The following is a 26,220-nucleotide window of genomic DNA, read 5'->3' on the forward strand; positions in this document are numbered from 1 at the left end:
AAGGAGACAATCCCAAGCATTAAGATTGCCCCTTCTTTTAATTTCACATATTCTGGGGTGTTGGGTGCTGCCTATATACATCAAAAGAGGTGTGTGTGTGTGTGCATGTGTTTATTTTAAATTAAATCATTGAAAGAATGCAGGAGTTTGCTATAAATGACCATCTTGATCACTCATTTTCAAAGCGAGATGAAGTAAAAAGTACATTTCCAGTTAAGAATGTTTTAACGACAGACATTGACTGTTAACTTCCAAAGACACAAACCTCCCATCAACCACACCTTGCCTGGGTAGGTTTCCATAAGGCCCTGGAACTCAAAAGTGTTTGTCTGGAAACCTCAATTCTGGACTCAGAACCAGCACAACAATACAAACTGAAGGTAGTTTTAGAAGTCTAGCAGAGAACTTTTCCAGCAGAAACTGAAAGGAGAGTTATGACTTGATTTCTTTCCAGAATCGTCCCCACAACTGCTGGACAACCACCACGACATAAACTATTTCCATGGGGAAAAATGAGGTTCAGGAGCCCCAGACAACAAAGCGGCACACTCTTAGTGTGATTCAGAGGCAAACCCTGAGCAGATGTCCAGGGGTTTAACAGCTGTCTAATGGCTGTTTGGACACAGAAACTAATTGCATAGATCTGAGGAAGAGAAGGGAAATTTGGGATTCCCATTTCATTTCGGTTTCCCAACAATCCTTCAATTCACTGTTCCAAGTAAATTAAGACAAACTAGCCCTTCCTCATCATTACAGATAATATTTTAATAGTGCTAGGACAACTGTTTTATTAAACAATGTGTAATGAAAACGTAATATTTTATGAAAGATTGTCCAAACTGGCTATGTAGGGAAAATAAAGACTGTTCTTTTTAATGCACATGAATAGACAGTTTCTTCCTAGTCAATTTCAAGGGGAGGGGTCACAGTCTCCGTGCATAGGTAAAAAGTGAACTGAAATCTATTAACTCACATCCAGTGTACATGGAATCCCTTGGGATGGCTATTAAGTTGAGCTTTCTGGGGTCAGCTCCCAAATAATTGGCTTCAATTTGGGATGGGGATACTGGGACTCACCTCTTGGAAATGATCCTGATTCTGATGTAGGAAATACTAGTTCATAGAACAAAACCATGAGAATAGCAGACACAAACTGACGAGTGAGGATCACACGTTGCTCACCAGCTGATCCCTACCCAATGGCCTTTGCAGCAGGCCCTCAGCTGATGCTCACCTAACATCTGCATAAAACCCTCAATTCTACCAATCAGGCCAGAGAAAGGGGAAAATCACCTGATCCTGAACTCAGGTCTCTTCTGCCACGCTGCACAAAGCTGCCACAAAGCAAACACATTGGCCAACTGTTATATTATTGTTGGCAAGCACTGAAATTTGCTTAAAACCTTTACAAATGAAACCCAGCTGCTTAAGCTCAATACCAGATGTCTTCTACAATGTGTGGCTTTGATAGATTAAATTGAGCATAAGAAAGAGATGAAATATATGAAAATCTAATTTGCAAGATGTTTGTCATTAAGTCTATTTAACAAAAAAAGACAGAAAATTATATTTTTCACTTGAGGAGGTTAAGTAGGGTAGATTAATAATATTCATAATAGCTACTAAAATGCTTATGTTATAAATAAACTGTCCTGCATTTATTCGTAAAACCCAGGCCAAAAACAATCTTTAGAAATGCCCCATTCAAAGAATGTCATGTGTCGGTGAAATCACATGATTTAGCGCAAGGTTCCTTTTCCTTTAGGCCCATCCCCCAACTTGAACATGTTTTCACTCAAGGCATAGGAAATTAAGGAGGAAATATTTAGTGATATTGTCTGATTTCAATAAACTCTAGAAATCCTATGAAAACATATATATAAGAAACACGTGTGTGTGGATTTGTATATGTATAAGAAAGTGTGTGAAGCACAAAGGGAATTTGTTCAGCAACCACAACGAAGTGGTGTCCACCTCGCTCTGTTCCCAGGCCATGATGGAACTCTTTCTGTGGTTTTCCAGCTCATGCACAGGTCTCCACAGCCTCACTGCAGAAGCTGGGTTAATTTCAGACAGCTACCGAAGTACTCCTCCAAAGAGCTGCTGCACTTTGCCTATTTCCAACGGGCTAACATTTCAGGTGTAATACAGAGTATTAGTCTTAAAATATACACCATTAAAAAGAAGAATAGGAACAAAAAAACACTTTTGTGAAAGACAAGTTCCGCCTGATCTCACTCACAGGAATGCTAAAAACACTGATCTCATAGAGGTGAAGAGATGTTAGAGAGAATAGGAGGAAGGGAGAGAGGCAGAAAGGTTCAAAGAATACTAAGTTGAAGCTGGAGAGCAATAAGAAGTTCTGGGGTTCTAGAGCCTCGTGGATGCACTATAATGATAAACTTCTCTTAAAAGCTAGAAGAATCATGAATTTCAACAAACATGATAAATGTTTGGGGAGACGCATTTATCCTGATTTGGGCATTACACGATGTCTAAATGTAAACATAAAGGGTACTCTGTAATTATACACAAATTTCATTTTTTTCATTTACTTGAGAGACAGACAGACAGACAAGACAAACTGACAAAGAGAATGCCCACAGGCCTGCAAATACCAAGGCAAGGCCACACCAAAGCTGGGAGCTGGAACTCAATTCAGGTGGCAGGGACCCAAGTACTTGAACCATCACCTGGCTGCCTCCCTGTGTTTGCATCGACAGGAGCTAGAATCAAGGAGTGGAGACCGGACTTAAAACCAGCTACTCTGAGATGGGACACAGGCATCTTAATCAGCAGCCCAACTGCTCAAACATCTGTCACGATATATACAATTTTAATATCTCAGTTTAAAATACATAAAGATTGATGCTTGGTAATGAAATCTGAAAATACTAATTTGAGCATATTACCTCTATCCAACACAAGCATTCTTTTTATCCTTTACCTCCATGAAAAAATGCATAGTCATTAAAGTTCCACAACAATTATAACTGGCAAGCTTTGGTGCCTTTTTAAGATTTGAAAAAAAATATATTTTTCAGATTTGGAAAAAAATAATTTCTGTTAGAGGGAAGCCAAAATAAAGAACATTTTGGCAAAGGAATAGTTTGATAATGACTATTTCTATAAACACAGTAACAGAAAGATAATTTCATGCAGATTGCGCAAAACAAACCCAGGCTTGGACTTTCTAAAGCTGGTATATAGAGATATATAGAGAATATATAGAGATATACAGAGAAAAATGTTAAGACATCTTGTTATATTGTCCCGGGGTGAGCATTCAGCCTAGCAGTTAATATATCCATACATACCCCGTACAAAGCACCTGGGTTTGACTCGTGACTCTAGCTCCTGATTCCAACCTGGATTAAGTTCCCAGTTCCTGACTTTGGCCGTGGTCCATTCCTGGCCATAACAGGCATCTGGAGAATGAACCAGCAGATGAGAATTCTTTGTCTCAAATTAAAAAAAAATGTAAAACTGTCTCACATTTGTCTGATATCCCAAGAATGTGGTTTTCTTATCACAGAAGTTCCCCAACTGATGAAGAAGTTGTGTAAAGTCACTATCTCCTTATACATGAAATTCCCATTAAAACTGTGAAGACACCAAGATGAATAGGAGGTACATTACATATCGCATATTGTAAAATACTATGAATCCGAGCCAGTTTTCAGCAGAAAGTCTTGAGGATTTTTTTAAAGGGGAATCAAAAATACATATTAATTTTCCTCTAGACTCCAAAAGAGATTAAAAGCCTACTTTTAGACACTAAGTTCCCAGAATCCGATCAAATGTATGATGTACACTACTGGCCTCAAACCCATGGCCTGCTCAGAGGTTATAAATGCAAAACTTATGAGATGCTCTTTGTGATGCATAAGCTTGAAATTACTATTTTAATAAAGGAGTGAGAATTAAATATAAAAACCTGTCAGAACCAAAGCCTGTGGAGTCACAAGTACTTTGAGTTCTGTCATGACTGTGCTATGTTGTCTCTATGCCACCTTATTTTAAAAAGCAAAATATAATCATGTATCTCATCATTTACTGTTACAGTAATTTTGTGGAATCTACAAAGATACATTACCATCATTTTTGGTAGTAACATTAGCCATTCATTGTCCACTAAGAAGTGTCAGCAGTATTCATACTGCTATTCTGAGTGACAAGAGAAGCTATATTAAATGCTTGTGATTGCCAACCTAATCTGAAACCTCTTCCAGAAAACCTGGACCTGCCCTAGAGGTAGAATTCTGTTCTTGTCTAGGAGCCATCTTAACACTGGGTGACTTTATATTCCAGCTGGGTTACATCTGATTATTCAACAGGCCAGCAGCCAATCAAAGTCGCCCTCTGAAAAGACATGACAAAGACAAAGGAAAGGAAAGGGAAAAGAAAAAAAGGACAGCAAGACAAGCCAGTGAAGCATGATCAGCTAACTTTGGAAACCTAAGCAAAAAGGGTCTGAGACTGTCAGGGACTGCAGCCACTATTTCCAGTGAGGAGAGGAAGTATGAGCACCTTCAGGGAGACGACTCTACAGGCCAAGCACTCAGACAGTGACTTCCTCTGAGAGTGACACAGATCATGAGATACCACTCAGACCACAGATGAAAAACAAAACTTACAGGGAGGGATTCTATCAAGGGGATCTCATTTCATTTAGACTATTGGAGCCGCTGCAGTGGTGCAGCGGGTTAAGCTGTGGCCTGTGGTACTGGCATCTCATAGGAGCGTGAATTCAAGTCCCAGTTGCTTCACTTCAGATCCATCTCCGGGCTAATGCACCTGGGAAATCAGAAGAAGCCCAAGTGGTTGGGTCCCTGCAGTCACATGGGAGACTTGGAAGAAGCTCCTGGCTTTGGTCTGGCACAGCCATAGCTGTTACAGTTATCTAGGGAGTGAACCATCAGATGGAACATTCTCATTCTCTCTCTTCCTCTCTTTCTCTCTCTCCCTCCCTCCCTCCCTCTCTGTATGTGCATGTGTGTGTGTGTGTCTTTTTCTCTCCGTGACTGTGCCTTTCAAATAAATAAATATTTTTAATATTTTTAATAAAAAGACAAGTAAAACTTAATAGCATTTAAGCAAAGGCATGGACAAACAGAGCAGAAAGGCAAAGAACTTTACAAGCTGTGGAAATGGAATATGTGAATTCCCTGAGTGAGAAAATGAGTGGACCTTTTCATTTATTGATTTAATTCTGCACAATAGAGGGTCATATGGCTGATACTCAGTAGGTATGGCCCAGAGCTCAGATCAAACCTTGCAGGCCACATAACAACCTGAACCTATCCTAAATGCAAGGAGAATTCATTGAAGAACTTTAGATGAAAGGGAAAGAAGAACAGACCAAACACACAGCGTGCAAGAGGCGGCGGTGGCCCAGGAGGCCCTTCAGGACAAATGGAAGCTCAGTTCCTTATGGCCTGCTGTGTCCCCTAAGGCCTGTAACCAATCATTTTTCGTCATGCCCCCATTCAACTGTTTTCTTGAGTTTCTGGGTTTTGTAACCAAAATATCAATACTAATACTAGTGATTCATATAGCCAACTAATCGAAGAGATATGAGAAAGATGAGACCAAGCAGCGAAATCAGTTAACCCCAAAGCCACAGCTTCTCCAGAGCTGAAAGTAACAATGGAAAGGCAAGCGTCTGGCCCAACAGCTTAAGTCACCGTGTGGGATGCCAACATCACATACCGCAGTGCCTGGTTCCAGCCCTGACTACCCTACTTCTGATTTGGTCTCCTGGCAATGTGCGTTCTGGATGTAGCAGGTTGAGTTCCAGTCTGCAGACTTCAGCCTGGCCCAGCCCTGGCTGCTGCAGGCATTTGGGGAATGAACCAGGTATAGGCCTGACTTTCAACTATGATAAAAATAAGAAAAATGAAGAGGCCTAAAATAACAATTACATGATTCTGAGTTCATGGTCAGAAAATCATTGTCACATATTTTGATGTTAACATTTCCAAACCAACAAATGCATATTAAGATATACCAAGTAAGCAACAGTTTTAACTATAATCATCAAGAACAAAAGAAAGTTTATCTAGACCTAAATTTAACATAAGAAAACCTGATAGAAAATTTAGCTAAGATTAATTTTCCTATAATTAGTTGTCAATATTTTTCAGTTATTCCATAAGCTCAATTTCTTAAATGAATCTTAAATACAGATACACATTTTTAAAGTTAGGGAAACTTTGCATAGATTTGTCCCTGATAATTCTAAATCAATAAAAGATTTATAAAGTGTTACTTCAGATTCAATTGGCCTAACAGAGGAGAAAAATGGATTTGTTGTTACTCTGATGGTTCTAACACTACTGTTCTTCCAGAAGCCCCACATATAAAAGTATTTCAAAAACTCTGCAGTAGGGTGGGCATTCAGCCGAGTGGTAAAGCTACCTGGGTTCAATTCCCATCCGTAGCTCTTAACTACAGGCTCTGACTAATGCAAACAGTGGAAGGCAGCAGGTAATGGCTCAAGTTCCTGCCACCCATGTTACAAAACTGGATTAAGTTCCTGGCTCCTGGCTCTTGCTCACCCCCCCAAGCCCTTGTGTGTACAAGGTGAATGAACCAGCAGGTGGGAACACTCTCTGTTTTTCATTGCTCTCAGCTAAATAAATAAAACTTTAATAAAGTTCTAGAAAAATGGATTTAAAAATAATTTTAGAGCAAAAAGTTTAAAACTGTCCATAAAAGAGGTCTTTATAATGTTCACGGGAAATGCCAATTTTGAAAAACTATGCGTGGATTTCAAAAATGTTTACATCAAAACAACTTATCCTTTACATCAATTTCCACAAACTTTCTGAAGTACCCTCATATTTATAAATAAAAATATATAGGTATTTATATTTAATAAGACATCTATATGTTGCCACCACTTTTATAAAAACATTACCTTCTCATAAAAAAACATGACATCCAACAATTGGAGTCAGTTATGTGAAATGTGTACTAGCCACTCAACTCTGCAGCATCTGAGCTGACAACTACAGCTCATTCATCGCCTCCCAGGTAAACTACCACAGGGCTCGAATTTCTTACATCTGTGATGCTCACCACAACTTGCAGTTACTGCCAATTAATAGCTGGGGATTAATTGTTGGAAATGCCACATAATAGCTGTAGTAGAAAACATTCTAAACACAGAACCACATTTATGCATTTAACAGCTGTGTTGGTCTAACAGTTCAGATTTTCACTCTACTTTGCCATATGGTTTCAAGGATCATTTTTCACTTGAAAATATCACCAAACATTGATGCCCTAGAGTCATACTACCATTCTACTCTCAAAACTACACATTCACAGTTATGGCTGTTATCCTCCTGCTATTGGATTCCCTACTTGCCTTAATTTTACTTAAAATAGTTTATAACTGATTTTTTAAATTTTAAATTAGTGTCAACCAGGTCAAACATAAATCTTACATGAGGAACCCTATGGAATATGACCTGGCAGTGGGGAGGTAGGATGTAAACTCTGGGTTATAAAACTGTAGGGACCATGCAGGCTGTGACCTGCTCTTGTTCACTGCATTTAGGAATTTTCCTGTATTCTAAAAGAATTGACTTGTACTTCCTATCTCACCTCTTTTTTTTTTCTGTCCTCCCAGATGTAGAATTACTTTTAAACTTAAAGGTAAAAATGTAGCTGCCAACTTGCATTTTAGTCTCGTTGCTAAAGTAACCTATTACTATGATCTCAAGAGAAAAAAATGTAAAACTGCAGGACCACTCACATGTATATTTAACAAGGCACTAAATGAAAATTGCACCTCTTTAAAATGCCAGAACAGGAGACCCATCCACTGCAGGAAGGGGACACTGCTTCCACAATGTATTGGAACAACAAACAGAAAATCCAGTAGTTTTTAGGTCTGGCGGGCAGTCTATCACCTTTATAGCATCACTAAACTCCTTTAGTAGACAAAAGAGAACAGTAGTAACCAAAATGACACTTTCAGACTATTTACACTTTGCCCTCCATTCGTTTGATTGCCTGGGATTCTCTATTATGTTTTGAAAAGAAAGGGGCTGGGTAGTGTAAGTAGCTTAATCTAAAACCAATCCATTTTAAGTAGAAGTGAACAGTAAAGGTTGTCATCCTCACAGGTCACATTTTCTCTTTTAGGAAGGAAATTCCACGTTCCAAGACTCCTAGCTTTAAAAAATACATTGCTGAAGCAAACACGATGTGCCAATTTTAAAGACATGAAGTTCAAAACTTCTAGCAAGATGTACTATTGCTTTTTTTTTTCCTAAACCAGTGCCTTATCAAGTAAAACATCTATGATGGAAGCAATGATAAGACTTGAGCTGTCGGATCACCCTATACCGAAGCCACCCTCACTACTATCTCAAATGCAGGCTTCCTTTGCACTAAATTATGACTTTGAAGAGATTTGCACCATTTGTGGTAGAACTGCAAGGTCCTTATAGACTCATGCCAGCTAATATGGGAAATACCATTATATTAGAATTGTGGCCAGCGCCGCAGCTCACTAGGCTAATCCTCCGCCTTGCGGCACCGGCACACCGGGTTCTAGTCCTGGTAGGAGTGCCGGATTCTGTCCCAGTTGCCCCTCTTCCAGGCCAGCTCTCTGCTATGGCCAGGGAGTGCAGTGGAGGATGGCCCAAGTGCTTGGGCCCTGCACCCCATGGGAGACCAGGAGAAGTACCTGGCTCCTGCCATCGGATTAGCACGGTGCGCTGGTCACAGCACGCCGGCCGCGGTGGCCATTAGAGGGTGAACCAACGGCAAAGGAAGACCTTTCTCTCTGTCTCTCTCTCTCACTGTCCACTCTGCCTGCCAAGAAAATTAAAAAAAAAAAAAAAGAATTGTATCTAGGAGCTACACTGAATCCATTCTGTATATTAATGAGAATTAATGGAATTCGATTGTAGTAATTATCATGCATTGGCTGTGAGAACCAAATGTATTAATAAACTCCTTTAAATACAAATAGAAATAAAATTATGAGGTTTCCATGTGCAAAAGCACATCCAAAAGCTCATGGCAAAATCGAACTATAAGATAATTTGATTTTGATGTCAAAAAATTCTGAAAGCTACACATAGCTTTTTCATCATATGTATTTCTTAAATATTATGAATATTCCTTATAAGCATAGATTCCAAATTTTTTTCACCAACTACACATGTTTAAATTCTATGTCCACAGCCGGCACCACGGCTCACTAGGCTAATCCTCCACCTAGCGGCGCCGGCACACCGGGTTCTAGTCCCGGTCGGGGCGCCGGATTCTGTCCCGGTTGCCCCTCTTCCAGGCCAGCTCTCTGCTGTGGCCAGGGAGTGCAGTGGAGGATGGCCCAGGTGCTTGGGCCCTGCACCCCATGGGAGACCAGGAAAAGCACCTGGCTCCTGGCTCCTGCCATCGGATCGGCGCGGTGCGCCGGCTGCAGCGCGCCGGCCGCAGCGGCCATTGGAGGGTGAACCAACGGCAAAGGAAGACCTTTCTCTCTGTCTCTCTCTCTCTCTCACTGTCCACTCTGCCTGTCAAAAAATAAAAAAAATAAAAAAAAATTCTATGTCCACAAACTTTTTGAAGTAACATCATATTTAATTGGCAAAATATTTGTCTTGGCCCAAAGCACACATTCTCCCAGTGTGTCAAGTTGTCATTTTGCAATGCATTTACTTCAATAAGGACTTAGGGTCTCAGCACATTAATCTTGGCCTTGTCACTCACTTAAGAGTCATGACCACTTCATTGATCTGTGTTTCCTATTTACCTTTTAGTGTGTGATCCTCATTCTCACTGAAGCAAATGCAGAATTAATGATTGAAAAGGTTTTACGCATTATCAATGCATATTTAACTTTGGTACTCCAAAGTGTTTAATTTGGTGACGCCTGTAAGTGGCTGTGTATAGCACACTCTGTCCTCATCAGGGAAAAAATTACAAAGAACATTAAGTTCATTTAGCTTATTTTGTAAAAACTTAAGAGAAATTTCTTACAAAATAAAAAAGCTTGACTGATGACAAAGCTGGGAACATCAACGGGGACTCAGCGTGTGAATCACACTCAGAGGAGCTACCAGTCTGCAGAACCTTGGCTCAGTGTACAATTCCAGCTTCCTTGTTTGCTAGCCTTGCAAATACTGATTATTAAAAATCACACTATGGCCGGCGCTGCAGCTCACTAGGCTAATCCTCCGCCTGCGGCGCCGGCACACCGGGTTCTAGTCCCGGTCGGGGCGCCGGATTCTGTCCCGGTTGCCCCTCTTCCAGGCCAGCTCTCTGCTGTGGCCCAGGAGTGCAGTGGAGGATGGCCCAAGTGCTTGGGCCCTGCACCCCATGGGAGACCAGGAGAAGCACCTGGCTCCTGCCTTCGGATCAGCGCGGTGCGCCGGCCGCGCTGCGGTGGCCATTGGAGGGTGAATCAACGGCAAAGGAAAACCTTTCTCTCTGTCTCTCTCTCTCACTGTCCACTCTGCCTGTGGGGGAAAAAAAAAAAAAGTAAAAATCACACTAAGAATAGTAAACTCCCAGGTCTGTTATGTGCCAGATTCTATTCCATATGCTAAATGTTTCCTCATTTAGTTATCAAGCAACGTTATGGTAAATACAGTTATTATCCGCATTTTACAGTTGAAAAAACTGATATATAAACACGATAAGCTCATGTGAGAGTACACCTCTGCTAAGTGGCAGAGCTAGGATTCAAATCCAGGCATTCTGGGTCCAGAATTCACATTCCTAACCCACTGTGCTATAAGATAAACAGAAACACACATGCACGAGTGCATGCATCAAAGAGGCTTAGACAGGGAGTTTAAGAATGAAAAGCTATATGGCCCAGAAAAGCAAGGCAGGTCTCTGGGCTTCAACCTCCTCCTTGAAAAACAACTAGACATTATTTTATACAACATTGTTTCAAAGTACCTTCTATGTCTAAGATTTCATGATTCAGTCCAGAGCATATGGCCTGTTTGTTATTGGCATAACTCACAGTAAAATCAGATATTCATGTGTTTCAAGGAAAATGTTAAAAGAGGATACAAAATTATCTTCAGGCAATGAAGCAATAGTAGCAGCTGAAACAGAGGAATGAGAATTTTATCTCACATCTATCATGCTGATTTTCACTTCCTGCAACAGCGTTCAGAAGCAGTTTCATCGAGGTTTTCTATTCTTTTCTAGAAGGTACCAGATTCTAACTTTTGGAGAAAAGGAGAAAAACTAGCAAGCCAGGTAGATGAACTACCTGTCATTCCTTCATATTAATGCACAAAACTCCCTTCAGTTCCACTATCTATACCAGAAATTAAAAGCATTTTTCTACAGAGCCATGCCATAAAATGTTGTATTTTAGTTACATCATGGAATACTTAGAGATTCTGAAAACCTTAATCCTGTAAGTGCCAACCCCAAGTACAGAACAACTGATAACACACACTTATCTGTTAAGTAGCACAGCCAAATTAGTTCTGCAGAACTCATCCACACACACAGAAAGTTGAACTGTAAATGCATTTCAATCTTGTGCATGCTCCTTTTATCATCAGGCTTTGGTGTATAAAGCCATTATTTCCTTATTGTCAACTTTTTAACTCCCTCATTGCAATCACTACCACCACTAATTATTTCATATTCATTGTTACCTTTCTTTTAATTTGAAAATAGTACACTTACTCTTAGAAATTATTCATTTACTTAAAATTTTCAGATAATATATTAAACTGTTACATTTTAGCTTGATACCATAATCTGCACAGAACTATCAAAAAAAGCCAGACTCTTAAATGTGGACAAGCATCTGACAGATTCACAAGCTACAATCACTGCCACTATAAAATGACAGACTAACTCAATGCATGCATATAAAAATTATAGTTCACTTCAAAGTTAATTAACTAACCTACACACATCTAACAGTACTCAAATTCATCAAGGTATTGCCTGTTAGAATTATTTCAGTACTTCACATAGCAAGTATCACAGCATGTTGACAGTTCCACTCTGCAACTTCCAAAGTGGACTGAGTGTAATTCCAAGTGGCTAGAGAAAAGAGAAACTTTAAATCCGTTTAAAAGGATACAGACAGAGCACCCCAAAAGCCTTGCCCTGACAGAGCACGCAGTACAAGTGACAGAGCAGTTGGAGAATGGGGATCGGGACACTCTGAGCCACTGAACCTATGTGTGACCGAGCCAGGAAAGCAGACCTGAAGTCAGCCCCTGCAGCACTGCTGTGTGGGGCGCCTTGATCTCCTTACCCCTCGCGTGCACAGACAGAAGAATGACGGAGGAAATGGGAAGCTGCCCGCGGAGTTCCTCCAGCCAACCCATTGCAGTAGGAGAGCAGTCAGTGGGACCCGCCCGGGAGCCTCCCGCCTCCGGCTTCTGGGCCTCCGAGCTCTCTGCGCGCCTCGCGCGGCTGCCACTCTTGTCAGAGCCGCCAGCAAGCCCGAGAGACAGGAGCCTGAAAGACAAGCCTGTTACAAACTGGTTCTGTCACCGCCGAGACCTCAGCGGATCACCTCGCGGGGCGGACAACAAAGGGCGCTGAGGCCCCAGAGCAGGACTGTTTTCTTAAGAAGGGGGCCTGACCCAGCTGCCCACACCAGGGCCAGCCCTCGCGGGGGGCTTCGTGGGGCCCCACCCACGCGCGGGTGGCAAGAAAACAGTTTCTTTCCTTCCTCCAAGGTGTTTCCCTGAGAAATGTGCAAAGATCAGGGGAAATCGTTTCTTTTCTGTGACGAAATGACGAGCGTGGTGTCGCGCATCAGGGCAGTCTGCTCACAGGTTTAAATAATGATGCAAAGCCCCTGGAGTCAAGTGCACAGGCCCGGGAGAGCATCCCAGAGACGCACAAAGCCATCTCCAGCGAATGCTGCGCGCTGCCACTCACTCATCAATTTATTTTCAATGACTCTAGTTTTAACTTACTTGTAGAAAAGCGCTGGGAACCCAGGCAACCTTACTATACAAATAAAACCTTTCTAAGTGATTCCGTATTTTAGATTTTAACTGTAACTGTTTCTCAATGTAAACTATGGTAAAGTTTCATTTCTCGTGATCTTCAATGATCAACAGGAAAGTATTTCTTTTAATGTTTTTTCTTTTATTCTGAGATCTGTCGAGAGTAAATGAAGAGCGAGAACTATAGACAGGCAGCATGTGTAGAAATTAAAATACCACCAGTTTGCCTGACAAAGGATTAATGAGAGCAGTTATATTTCAGTTGCTATATCCATAGGTTCACTTCATATTTTGAGAATTATTTTCTTAGAACAAAATCTCTGCCATCTGCTTGCTTTAAAGACCACCCCCAGCCCCCTCCCACCACATCCTACACCCACCCACCGTTGTCTCTTGGGGGCCATTCAAGTCTACTCTCCAGACCAGAGAAGCGCATCAGGTGTTTTAGGATATTACAATCAACCCCACACCCCCAGTCCATAGAGGAAACTGAATAGAAACTCAGCGCTTTCACCATTCAGGCAATCTTGAATACTCAGAGCATGATACACCACACATTTCACAGAAGCCACACTTCCGGCTTGTCAGGAACATGGCAGTTGGGGACGGTGAAAAGGAATTCCCTTTCCGTGTTAGTTATCCATATCTGCTTTAGTAAGGAACGGAGACTGGGGCACAGTACAACGAAAAAGGTCATCGGGAGAGGAGTAGCTATGTGTGGGCAAAGATGACAAAAATCAGGCAAATGTCGTTCAAGCGTGAGCCAACTTCACAACACGGTTCCTCTGCCAGTTTGGAGCCCAGCCTTGAACTTTGGGGCAAGGAGTGAATAGCTAGAAAGTGACACAGCTCCCACTTCCCCAGTGTGGCCATCCACAAAAGGGTTCACAGCACAGAGAAGATCTTTGCCCTCTCTCCAGAATCATAAATCAGTGCAAGCCAATTTATATCAGCAACCATTTGCGCTTTTAAACTATGTGCTAGCTAAAGATAAGGCACTCCAAGAACTTACAATACCACAGAGAAAAAAAAAAAAAGATAGGCAATATAAAGGATTACGAAAAAGGCATTATACATTTTAAGATGAAGTCCCCCCAAAGAAATGCACACGGTCATCCAGAGTAGAGATGGATTACGCTGAGCCAAAGATTGAAAGGGGAGCCGAACGCTGAAAGATGACTTGAATGTGTGCAGCAGTAAAGGAGCTGAAGACAGAAGCAAGTCCATGAGCAAGACTTGGTGGTAGGAATAAATATTTCATTTATGCAGTAGCATGGGAAGAAAACATCTTCCTGGAAGAGACGGCTCTGTTAGTAAGTGGTTGGAGGGAAAGAAAGCTAGACAGCATGGAACCAGATCATTCACGGCTGTGAATACAGGTTACTGAGCCTGGACAACAGATTACACAAATGGCCATAGGCTTCTGAGCAACCGACTGGCTTAATGAATTTAGAAAACAAAACAAAAAAACAACAACAACAAAAAAAAAAACACGTTAGGACTTCAGGATGTAGTGTGAATCTGTGAATCTTATTTTCCAACAATGTGAGGAAAAGGGAAACAGATGAAAAGTGTAAGGACAGGTTTCCAAATTTCTGGCCAATACAGATTTTTTTCATTTAGAAAAATTAAGAGATTCCAGATGCATCCCTATTAATTCCCTCCACTTTGCTTTATGACTTAGCATGTGCTGGGTGCCAGCAATGAAGGCAATGTTTCACAAAATACAGTATAGGTCCTAGGATATTAGTCTCAAAGAAGAAAAAAAAAAAGAAAATGAAACTCTTATTATATATATGGGAAAACTGGCTTGGCAAACAATCCAGATTTTCATGATTAACTCACTGACCTCGATGTACATCAGGTGATCCACCATTCACATCTTAATTTCCAAAATCCAATCTAATTAAGGCTCTATCTGCAACAGGTCAATTAACAAATAAACCTCTGCAGGTAAATAAACTTTCAGGGATGGACACTGTGTTGCAAGGGGTTAGATCTCCACTCGGGATGCCTGCCTACTGTATCATGGTGTATGGTTGAATCCTGCCTCTGCCTCCTACCCTGGGAGACAGAAGGTGATGGCTCAAGTACCTGGGTTGCTACCACCCATGTGGGAGATCTGGATGGAGTTCCTGGCTCTTGGCTTTGGTCTGCTCCAGCCCCAGATGTTGCTGGCATTTGGAAAGCAAGCCAGCAGATAGAAGAGATCTCTCTCTCTCTCTCTCTCTCTCTCTCTCTCTCTCTCTCTGTGTGTGTGTGTGTGTGTGTGTGTGTGAATACTCTACCAAATTAAAAAAAAAACAATTCCAGCAACAACACCTTCAGTCCTGACTTCCTAACTGGAGAGCTGCCTGCCAGAGGAATTACTGCCGCCAACCGGCTTGCACACTTGCTTATGAAGCTACCACAACCTACTCATTCCATCGCTCCCCTAGATTCTATTTTAATTTCATCACATCTGTACCTACAGGGAGAAACTCCAGAAAGCAGAAAGGCAATGGTTGTTATCTGAGGTGCTCTTCAGCTTCTTCTGCACACAGCCCCCTTAGTTTGCAAGTTGATTTACACACCAAACAAGGCTTCATGGGCAGCTTGGAGAGGAAGGGAGAGGTCTCAGTGCGAGAATGGGCACTTCTTGCAGACTTCTTACCCAGACAGCCTCCTTCTTGATTGAGAGAAGCTTTGCTGGTAGTCAGGAGAGCCTGCTGGCGCTCTGGGTGTAACCTGGGGCACACTGCTTGAACCCTCAGTACTACAGCGTGCTCACTGCCTAACTGTGAATGTTGCTGTACCCATTAAACAAGTGAATGAATATTAACTACTAAATCTCACACCCAGAACCTAGGAAGGCATCAGAAAGTGTCATCGATTTCCCAGCAGCTCTCATAAATCACTCTTGAGCTTTCAATATGAAAGCCTTGACTAACAACGCTCTTTAATCTGACAGGTTAGGGGGCTGGCACTGTGGCATAAGCCATCACTGGTGACACCAGCATCCCAAATCAGGGTGCAGGTTCAAGTCCCTGCTACTCTGCTTCTGATCCATCTCCCTGCTAATGTGCCTGGAAAAAAAAGCAGAAGGCAGCAGAGGTACTTGGCCCCCTGCCACCCATATGGGAGACCGGGATGGAGTTCCAGGCTCCTGGCTTTTTTTGCAAAGTAAACCAGTAGATGCAAGCTCTCTCTCTCTCTCATCACTCTGCCTTTAAAATAAGTAAGTAAACTGAATAAGGATAGTAATATAACAGGCTGCAAAATAACATTTGTCAAATTATTCCTGTTACAAACAAATGTGACTATTAAAACAATGATATAAAGTATATCACATATTGCATCAAGGCTTGAGAAATTCTAACTTATACCTGTAAAAATATTGAATCAATTTATTTTTAGTGAATTCATGTATTTGAAGCAGAGGTACACTGATTAGATTTAAACTGAGTAACTACCTTGTTAACCACTTCAATTTGTGAGTTACTTTAGCATAACCTCCCATTCTCCTGATTTTATGCATATACACAGCTTTTGATACATCACAAATATTCACATTTGGCTGTATTCAGAGAGATGGTGTCTAGAGGTTGAAGATATGGGAACATTAAAAAAAGACAGTTACGCCTTCTTCAGCAGCACTTATACTAAAATTGGAAGGATATAGAGAAGGTTAGCATAGCTCCTGCACAAGGATGGCAAACAAATCTGGGAAGTGCTCCATTTTTTTAGGGGCCAATGCTGTGGCATAGCGAGCAAAGCTGCTGCCTGAAGCGCTGGCATCCCATATGGACATTGGTTCGAGTCCCAGCTGCTCTACTTCTGAACCAGATCCCTGTTAATGTGCCTGAGAAAGCAGAAGAAAATGGGCCAAGTCCTTGGGCCCCTGTATGCCTGTGGGGGATCCAGATGAAGCTCCTGGAACCTGGATTGGGATTGGCCCACCTCTGGCTATTGTGGCCATTTGGGGAGTGAACCAGCAGAATGAAGACCTTGCTCTCTATCTCTTTGTCTCCTTCTCTCTGTAACTCCACCTTTCAAATAAACAGATAAATCTTTAAAAACAAAGAGAGATAGAGTGGGCGTTGTGGTGGACAGGTTAAGCTACTGTTTGCAATGCTGGCACTTGATGCTGGGTGCAGTCCTGGCTGCTCCACTTCTGATCCAGCTCCCTGTTAAAGTGCCTAGGAAGACAGCAGATGATGGCCCAAGTGTTTGGGCCCCTGCCACCAGGTGGGAGCCCCAGACGGAGTTCAATGCTTCTGGCTTTGGTATGGCCCAGCCCTGGTTGTTGTCGCCTTTTGGAGAGTAAACCAGCGAATGCAAGATCTCTCTCTTGCTCTTTCCATCTAAAATAATAATAAAAGGAGACAGCACCTGCCTTCATGTCTGAGCATCCTATGTAACACACCATCAAGTCAGGAGGCTGCAGCCCAGTCACTGGCTGCTGATGAGGAAACAGGAAAAGAATGGTGGAGAAACCGAAATGAATTCTGCTTGAAGTTGGGGGCTGGGCTCCGGCAGGGCAGGCATCTGAACTGGGTTTTCAGAAAGAAGTAGGAATCCACTGGGTGAAGAGGAGGAAGAGGAAGGCCCAGCAGAGACAACAGAAGGTACAGACCCTGTTGAGTCAAGAGAAGAGCTGTGCTTGCCGGGAACCTGAGAAACTGGATATGCCTAGAGAGTGGCAGCAGTGCAAGAGCAGGGCGGGCGAAGCCGGGAAGGGCCTGGCCCCCCTCTAAGAGAAGTTCTGACTTCATCCTCCATGTACCGGAAGCAGTGTGGCTTGAGACACCGGCGCAGGTTTTTTTTTTTTTTTTTTTTTTCACTGTGCAATCTAACTGCAGCCACTGCTTCTCACAGCTGATCATATTTCAAAGGAAAACTAGTAAAGTCTTGGAGATAGGATGAAAAATACTCTCCTTTGTAGGTAAGAAAATGGGACAACAGCCTTATGATTAGTATCAGTAACAATAAGGTGAGTGTTATTTTATTAATTGATCATCCCTGCTGATATTGTGTGGCATGAAATTTAGTTTTTAATTAAATTTCTGCCCAAAGTACATTAACAACAAGTTATTTCCTTCCTCCTGTTCGAATCCATAGCATCTCATATCTCTACTCTTCCATAGAGTTCTGTATTAAAATATTTTTCAAACTCTCATATGTGTTTTGCCAAAAACAGATCAGTGCAATTAGAACTGTAGGGGTAATTCAATGCATTATTCTGGTTTATCACTAAACTAAACACGTAGTGATGTAAAAAGTTTCTCCCTCTGCTAGGAAGAAAGAAAAATGAACAATAGAACCCAAACACAAACACTATTTCCTGACTTTGGAGTTTCTAAAAGAGCACAACTCCAGCCCCTTCTCGGGCGCCTTCGCCTCCCGCCTGCCCAACCCCGCTCTCATTTGCAGCATTCCACATCACTAGTCACTAACAAGCGGCTCCCCTCAGCCAAACAGCCCAAGATCATCACATCCTTGCAAATAAACAATCCCTTCCTCCCTCCAAAGGGTGACACAGTATTCTGAGCACGTCTTCGCTCTCACCGCTCTGCCGAGGTCCCGATGAACGGGAAGCAGTAAAGAGAAAGAAAGAAAAAATAAAATCCCCCAACTTGGGGAAAGCACGCAGAGGATGGCTTGTGTCCTTACTTGGGGGACAGGACTGTCACTGCTGGTCTGCTTCCAGGCCTAGATTCCATGTGATAGGCCTGACCTTCTTTAAGTATTCACACATTATGCACTCACAGAGAGCAGGCAGGACACAAAAGTCCTTTAGATGTTCTGGACATCAATCAAGTGCACAGCATGGCGCCTGCCAAACTTTTCTTCCCTTTCGCCAGGGAGAGGAAGGGGGAGTCCAAGGCAGACTTAATCAAGTTTAAAGCAATGCCACAGTATATTTGGGGGGACCGCTGTTATTAAAAGGGTGCTGTTTACAAAAGTTCTCTATAGTTACCATGGGCAACAACACAAAAAATTCACGCACCAATACAAAGACGGGACCAGAGTTCTTTCTAGCTTTGAAATTTTAAAACTTTTATTATTAACCGGGTCTCAATGGCTTTAGCAGATTGCCATTTTTTTCCCCTGAAGTCATTTTGTAAAAGGACATTACTTCAAACACTAAAATATAAATTTTCTTTTATCACAACTATCCTTAAGAGGCATCATTTTTGAGGGATTTATAAAAGTACCAGAAGAAAAACATTTGTTTTAAGTGTATCCGAATATAAATGGCATACTAACTGGTCAATAGCACAGACCATTTTTCATCTGATACAAATATGATTATTAACAGGCAAGAGTATCAACATTAGCAACAATATACAGGGATACGAGTATCTTCTGGTAGGGGCATCCAATGCGGGGCTTCATTATAGCCTCTCCCCAGAAGTCATTAAGGGGATTAGAGGGAGTTTCTGAGAAAGAATAAATCTCAAGTTGTATTCCCCTAAAACAGTACAACACCGTGTATACACATGCAGTGTATAATTTGATCACCGGAACAATCAAACTCATCTGAGCAAGCCATTTCACGGAATTTCACAATAAAATGATATCTTCAATCTGTAACAACATATTTATCTAGAGATTAATGAATTCTGTTTTAAAAGCTGAAGTCATGCCATAAATTTAAAAATTATATGCACAGCCTTTGTATACAAAGACTAAACTCAAAACCAACAATTCATGAGGCAACATATCAATGAACATTAAAAGTAGGAAGAAGGGGCTGGCTCTGTGGTGTAGCAGGTACAGTGGCCACCTGCAGTGCTGGCATCCCATATGGGCACCAGTTCTAGTCCTGGCTACTCCTACTCCACTTCAGATGTAGCTCTCTGCTATGGCCTGGGAAAGCAGTGGAGGATGGCCCAGTACTTGGGGCCCTGCACCCACGAGGCAGACCTGGGGAGGCTCCTGGCTTTGGATCAGCGCAGCTCCAGCCATTGCAGCTATCTCGGGAATGGACCAGTGATGGAAGATACCCCTCCCTCCCTCCCTCCCTCTCTCTCTTTCTCCCCCCTCCCTTGCTTCTGCCTCTCCGTAACTCTGCCTTTTAAATAAATAATGAATCTCTTTAAAAAAAAAAAAAAAAAAGAGTAGGAAGAAAAGTCCAGGCAACTTACATGAGCAAACTATCAACAAAAAATTTCAGTGAATTTACTGAGATATACTCTATATTTTAAATAGCAATAATATGAGCCACTGTTGTGGTGCCTGCAATGTCAGCATGCTACGTGGTTGTCATTTCTAGCCTCGGCTGCTCTATTTTTGGTCCAGCTCTCTGCTAAGGCACTTGGGAAAGCAGCAGCAGCAGATGGCAGAAGTACATGGGCCTCTGCACCCATGTGGGAGACCTTGATGGAATTCCAGGTTCCTGGCTTTGGCCAGGCCCAGCTCCAGATATTGTGGCCATGTGAGGAATAAGCCAGCAGACTGAAGAACTTTCTCTCTCTGTAACTCTGTCTTTCAAATAAGTAAATAAATCCTAAAATAAATAAATAAAGCAGTAACAGAAACCTCCAGGTGCCTCTTAGATGTATAATTTACAAGAATGTTTACCTTCTTTAAAAGAGTTATTTATTTTGAAAGGCAGAGTTATAGAGAGCAATGGAGACACAGGGAGAGACTTACCGCCCCCAACTCCCACCCCAGTATAGTTGCAATAGGCAGCCCTAAACCTGGCCAAAGCCAGGAGCTTCATCCAGTCTCCCACATGGGTGACAGAGGCCCAAATACTGGAGACATCTTCCGCTGCTTTTCCTGGCCATTAGCAAGAGAGCTGGATCAGAAGTGGAACAGCCAGGATGTGCACCAGGGTCACAGGTGGTGGCTGCACCTGCTACTCCATAATGCTGGCTGCAGTGCGGGTTTAATTGTTGTATTCAGTGTTACTCTGCTGAAGGATTACATAGCCAAACTTGTACCCCAGTAACAGGAAAATAGGAGCTAGATGAAATGTGGGGGCCATTCGTTATTTTAATCACTGTAGGGTGCACGATCCCCTGGTAATTGTTAGGCCATGAAGTGACACTGAATGGAAAGAAGATGTCTTGGCTGAAGTTGGCAAGCAAGGATGCTACAGAAGGCAAGTGCAGTTGTTTCCAGACAGAACAGAGCGCAACAAAGATGGCAGCTACAACAATATGAAGATTACGACATATACCACCCCGCCACCTCCTATTATCTGCTGGCCCTGTGCTATAGAGCTAGCATTTTACTTCCTCAAACCCTGCCTGTCTCCTGTGTGGTGCTGTCATTCCTCCTTAGACACAACACTGAATGGGGCAGAGTCAAAGAGGACTGGGAACTGGCAAAGGGCTGACCGGATCAGGCATCAGGGCTTCCTATAGCTAGGGACCCATGCATTTCCGCTCTGCAACAAATACCTGGGGCAGAAGTAGTTCACTCAGTAGATGGAAGACTCGGAGATTCTGGGAGGCTGATGAGATTCAGGCAGGCATCATGACTCCTGCAATTCTGAGGGTTGGCACAAAGAGGGGTCAGATACCCTGAATCCAGAGGTCAGCATTCACAGAAGTCTTAAAGGCAGGAGCCTCTTCCAAAGTATGTCAGCTGCTGCTTATACAAGCCAAGTGCGGTCACCAGGACACATACACCGGCACTAACTTCAAGCAGGGCTTCGTAGGACTTTTTCACGTTCCCAACAGTCCTTCCAGGCAGGTTTTCCAGACCACGTTTTACAAGGGGAGCCTCTAAGGTGAGGGGGCACCTGGGACCTGAGCAGAGAATTCTTCCCCTCCAATGGGACTATGCTTCGGGGGCCCACGGGGGCCACACTGCAGATTCCGAGGACGGTGCCTCATGAAGGAAGTTTCCCGACCAGGTCATGGGTCCTTCCCACACCAGGAGAATCCGAGCTTCCCAAAAGAGGTCGTTTCCTTCATGCCAAGAGGAGGGCTTTTTAGACCTACTTTGCCCCACTTTAAGAAAAATACATGTAACAGACTGTCTGTTTGTCTGTTTGTCTGTTTAAGTAACACCAGAGGCATGCTGCTGGCTTAAGGGTCAACACTTTGGCTCCTGGACTCCACAGAACTCAAGTTACCATTTATGCAAACCCTGACTTGCCAGAAGCTCTACTTTAAAGAGATTCTATGGACAATCTCTTATTCAGAGAAATAGTACTGAAGGATCCCTGAGAATATCAAACTCGCTCCCATTAGCCACATATAAAAGGCTGAACAAAGTTCCACACCAAAATCAGTTTCTTGAAGAGGATGACCCCAACCTCCATTTCATCCTGAAGTCAATTGTACCTAAAATTCATGCAAACTTGAACTTGTGTAAGGAAAAAAAAAAAAAGACCATAAAAATTTAATTAGGAATATCGACAAAAATGACAGTAGACTTCTGCATCTCCCGTAACTCCCTTTGAACCGCGCTGAGAGATAGGGGAGGTGCTCTTTAGCAAATGTTTGAAGGGGGAGCAGTAGGAGCTGAAGTACAGCTCTTCACACTCTGGAAGCATGTATGTTTCCGTTGTTTCTGCACCTGCCATGTGAAGACAGCGCCCAGAAAATCAGATTTCTGCTACCGGGAAATACCCACATAGAAGACTCACATGGGGAGAAGTTTTTCCAGTAGAACAGAGGATATCAGTAACAGAAAACTTCTGTTCTCCTTAAGCATATACCAGCTTTGCCACAGAAAGCCTCAACGACGATGCTATTAAAAGTCAGTATAGGATTAATACCTTTATTAGGAAACTTTGCTCTTAGTAGGCTTCAGAATTTCTGCTGGAAGAAACACAACAGTTTCAAGAAGCTAATTTTTTTAAAGTGATATTTAAAATCTATATGCACATAAAAGCATTTTCAAATCAAAGAAGCAATGCCTTGATTTTTGACCTTCTAAACTATTTCATCTCTCCCAAAGTCAACTGTGTAATTCTGAAATATTTTCCCAATGATACCAAAAGGAAGCCTGAACACATACAATGCATCTTTAAATAAGGGTATGTGTGGGTCTTCTCTTATCCTCTGTCACCTGTCCCAGACACAGAGCTCAGCTGCTTAGTGGCTTGAGTTATTTTCCTTATGAGAAATAACATTTCTTGATAATCTCACTAAAGCCTTCCTATCAGATTCCAAGCATGGAAAACATTCAGAAGCCCGAGGGTTGGTCTGCTGTTTAAACAACTAGTTTGCGTATGGGGAGGGTGGGAGAGCGGGGTATGAAATGAAATCCCATGTACAGCCCCTACAGAGAGAATGTCACTGTACAGGGAACGCATGCTTTAGTCTCGGTAAAACCCAACCACCAAGTTACAGATGCTTCCGCGTCCCATCTAGAGCAGTGCAGCCAGAGATATTTTAGTGTACACGAAAGGAGATGCTGCTATTAAGAAGTCAAACAGGACAGTCTGTAGTGATCACAATGCCAGATAAAACCAAAGAAGTCTTTTCACAAAAACCAAACAATTCTCTACCAGGCCAGTGGGAAGTTAGAAAATCATAGTACTACTCTTGTGAATGTTAAGAGCCTTAGCTGCCTAAGCATTCCTTTATCTGATCACCTTCATCTGCATTCCTTATGACAATTTTTCAATATTCTGTCTGTGGTTATGTCTGCAACAGCCGAACACCCACTGCTGAAAAGTGAAAAATCTAGTCAGTTAGTTATTGTAAGAACTATGCCTGTGCTGGCGCTGTGGTGCAGGTTAAACCTCCGCTTGTGCCACCAGAATCCCATGTGGGCGCCAGTTCAAGCCCTGGCTGCTTCTCAACTCTGATCCAGCTCTCCGTTATGGCTTACGAAAGCAGCAGAGGATGGCCCAAGTGCTTGGGCCCCTGCACCCATGGGGGATACCCAGAAGAGTCTCCTGGTTTAAGATGGGCTCAGCTCTGGCCTTTGCAGCCATCTGGAGAGTGAACCAGCAGATGGAAGACCTTTCTGGCTCTCCCTCTGTCTGTAACTCTACCTCTCAAATAAATAAATAAAATCTTAAAAATAGAAAAGAACTATGACAAATGAAATTTTCAAATTCAACCTTAACCAAAGTGAATAAAATTTGTATTTATCCAGAAGATTTAAGGGCCATTATTACAGCCAACATGATTTAAACTGTCACTGTGATTTCCATCCTGAGGTCTCCTGAAAGTTTATAATGGAAGCGCTTCAAAGTCCTTAACATATCTCATTCACACCTTCACCAAGGAATGCTTTAAAAGGGGGGGGGGGGGGCTAGCACTGTGGCAGAGCAGGTAAAGCCACTGCCTGTAGTGCCAGCATCCCATATGGGTGTCAGTTCTAGTCCCAGCTGTTCCACTTCTGATCCACCTCCCTGCTATAGCCTGGGAAATCAGTAGAAGATGGCCCAAGTTCTTGGGCCCCTGTACCCACGTGGGAGACCCAGAAGAAGCTCCTGGCTCCTGGCTTTGGATGGGCCCAGCTCCAGCAGTCACGGCTAACTGGAGAGTGAACCAGCAGATGGAAGACTTCTCTCTCTCTCTCTCTCTGCCTTTCCTTCTCTCTGTGTATAACTCTGATTTTCAAATAAATAAATAAATCTTAAAAAAAAAAAGAAAAAGGAAGACATTCAAAAGGATATGCCCTTGTAGAAACACCTGCTTTTGAAAAGCCTTCTCAATTGTTCATTAAAATGATATGGGTATAATCAGAAATTAACAATTGAACAAAAAATTTTACTGCATTCCACAAATTTGGGCAATGGAATCACACATCTTACATCAGAGGTACCCTCTGCCTCTTCAGGAAAAAGACTGGTCTCACTCTGCTTTGGTTATATAACATTATGTCTTCGTGTTGGTTTTTACATTATCATTTTCTGCCAATGGTTAGAAACAGAAAAAGGTTAAGGAAATTAACCTTGTGATCTTTCCGAATTGTGTAAGAAGCTCTAGCTTAAACTCAAGTGGGCCACAGAAAATCTCAGAGCAGCTGTTTCCTATAACCTTGCAAAGTCCTTAGAACAGTAAGACTTCGCTTCCAATGAGTTCTGTGAGGCTCTTCTATTCCTCCACTTTCAGCAACCTGTTCCGCAAAGGCACATGCAAGTTCTAGCTCAAAACTTCCTCTATGTGGATTCCTCTGTTTAGATGGCTACCAGCTTGCTCCATAATCTCCTTCAAATATTGGCTCAAATCTTACTCTCAATGAAGTATATTTTTGCTCTCTTTACCACGATGGCCAAATCTCAATTCTCCATTAAACTGGTTTTTTTTAATAGCATTTACTACTTAACCACTATTATAATTTACTTTTTTTGTGATAACAAACTCCACCTTCTCTCACTTCCCTGGAATGTAAGGGCCCCATGGGCACTGATCTTTGCCAATTTTGTTCACTTACTTACCCCAAGTACCTGAAGCAGTGAGTGTGTAGTAGGTGGGCCAAAGTATCTCCTTTAACAAGTTTGATTTCTCCCTTCCAAAAGCACTTGCTCCTTGATGCCACCAACTCCTTGCAAATCCTTACTTGTTCTTCACTTTTTCTACCCAGTATTCTAATGAATTGCATCTTTCAAAGGTCAACAGATGAATTTTTCTTATTCTGCATCCTTTTCATCCCTAAGTAACACTGGGGACCATGGTGACTTGCCTCATTCATTTAAAAGTACACTGAACAGATACAAAGCACTGGTGCTCAAGCTCTTCCTTGGGTGTTCATGAAGAAGATCTATCTATGAAAGTCTCTTCCCCTTCCACTCACATAAACACAGATGACCATGCTTCTGTCCCAACAATCTCCTCTCTCAAATGTGATCCGTCACAACAGGTGTCAGTTAACATCACTTTGGCCACAAGGCTAAATCTTTTCCTGAACAGCCACCTCCTATGTCCAACTGCAAACAGCATGTCTAAATCCATGCATACAAGCATTACTTCTTCTGCTATAGCAGTTCAAATTCTCTCCCGCAGTTCTGCGGATACTGCCATTCCAGGCATTTGCTACTTATCTGGGGCAGAATTCCACTGAAAAAGAAGCTGAAAAAGTCATGGGCTCACTTAATTCTTCTCCTACAGTTAGGACATAAATTCATGCCTGGAATCCTCCAAATGAGAGGACCTGTTCCAGGCTTCACATAAAGGTAATGACAAAGGATTTTACCACATTCATTCTAACTGGTGGTTGCAGAAATAAGAGCAGATACATTCATTTCAAAGGGAGCATCACCACCGGCACCCAGCCACAGCAGTGACTGTGAGCAGTGTGAAGATGGGGCATCCAGAGTAGGCTCCGGTGATAATGGTGTTTCAAG

At 42.4% G+C, this 26,220-nt stretch overlaps 1 protein-coding gene and 1 non-coding gene across 6 annotated transcripts in view; one reads left to right on the forward strand and one right to left on the reverse strand.

The window, feature by feature from the left end:
* The window catches only part of BMPR1B (bone morphogenetic protein receptor type 1B), a 447,531-nt gene that overhangs the window by 104,603 nt on the left and 316,708 nt on the right, over positions 1 to 26,220 (reverse strand). Inside the window, exon 1 of one of the 5 annotated variants that reach the window (XM_002716975.5) lies at positions 12,266 to 12,464. The exons of the other annotated variants lie outside the window; for them this stretch is intronic. Within the exon in view, the coding sequence (XP_002717021.2) occupies positions 12,266 to 12,338 (73 nt within the window). The 5' untranslated portion in view covers positions 12,339 to 12,464. Of the gene's footprint in view, positions 1 to 12,265; positions 12,465 to 26,220 lie in introns of those variants that run through there. 5 annotated transcript variants of the gene reach the window in all.
* LOC127483392 (U6 spliceosomal RNA) lies at positions 16,591 to 16,695 on the forward strand. The gene has a single exon (XR_007909563.2). It is a non-coding gene; the product is annotated as a U6 spliceosomal RNA (small nuclear RNA).

Source organism: Oryctolagus cuniculus, chromosome 8 (genome assembly GCF_964237555.1).
Source record: "Oryctolagus cuniculus chromosome 8, mOryCun1.1, whole genome shotgun sequence".
NCBI lineage: Eukaryota > Metazoa > Chordata > Mammalia > Lagomorpha > Leporidae > Oryctolagus > Oryctolagus cuniculus.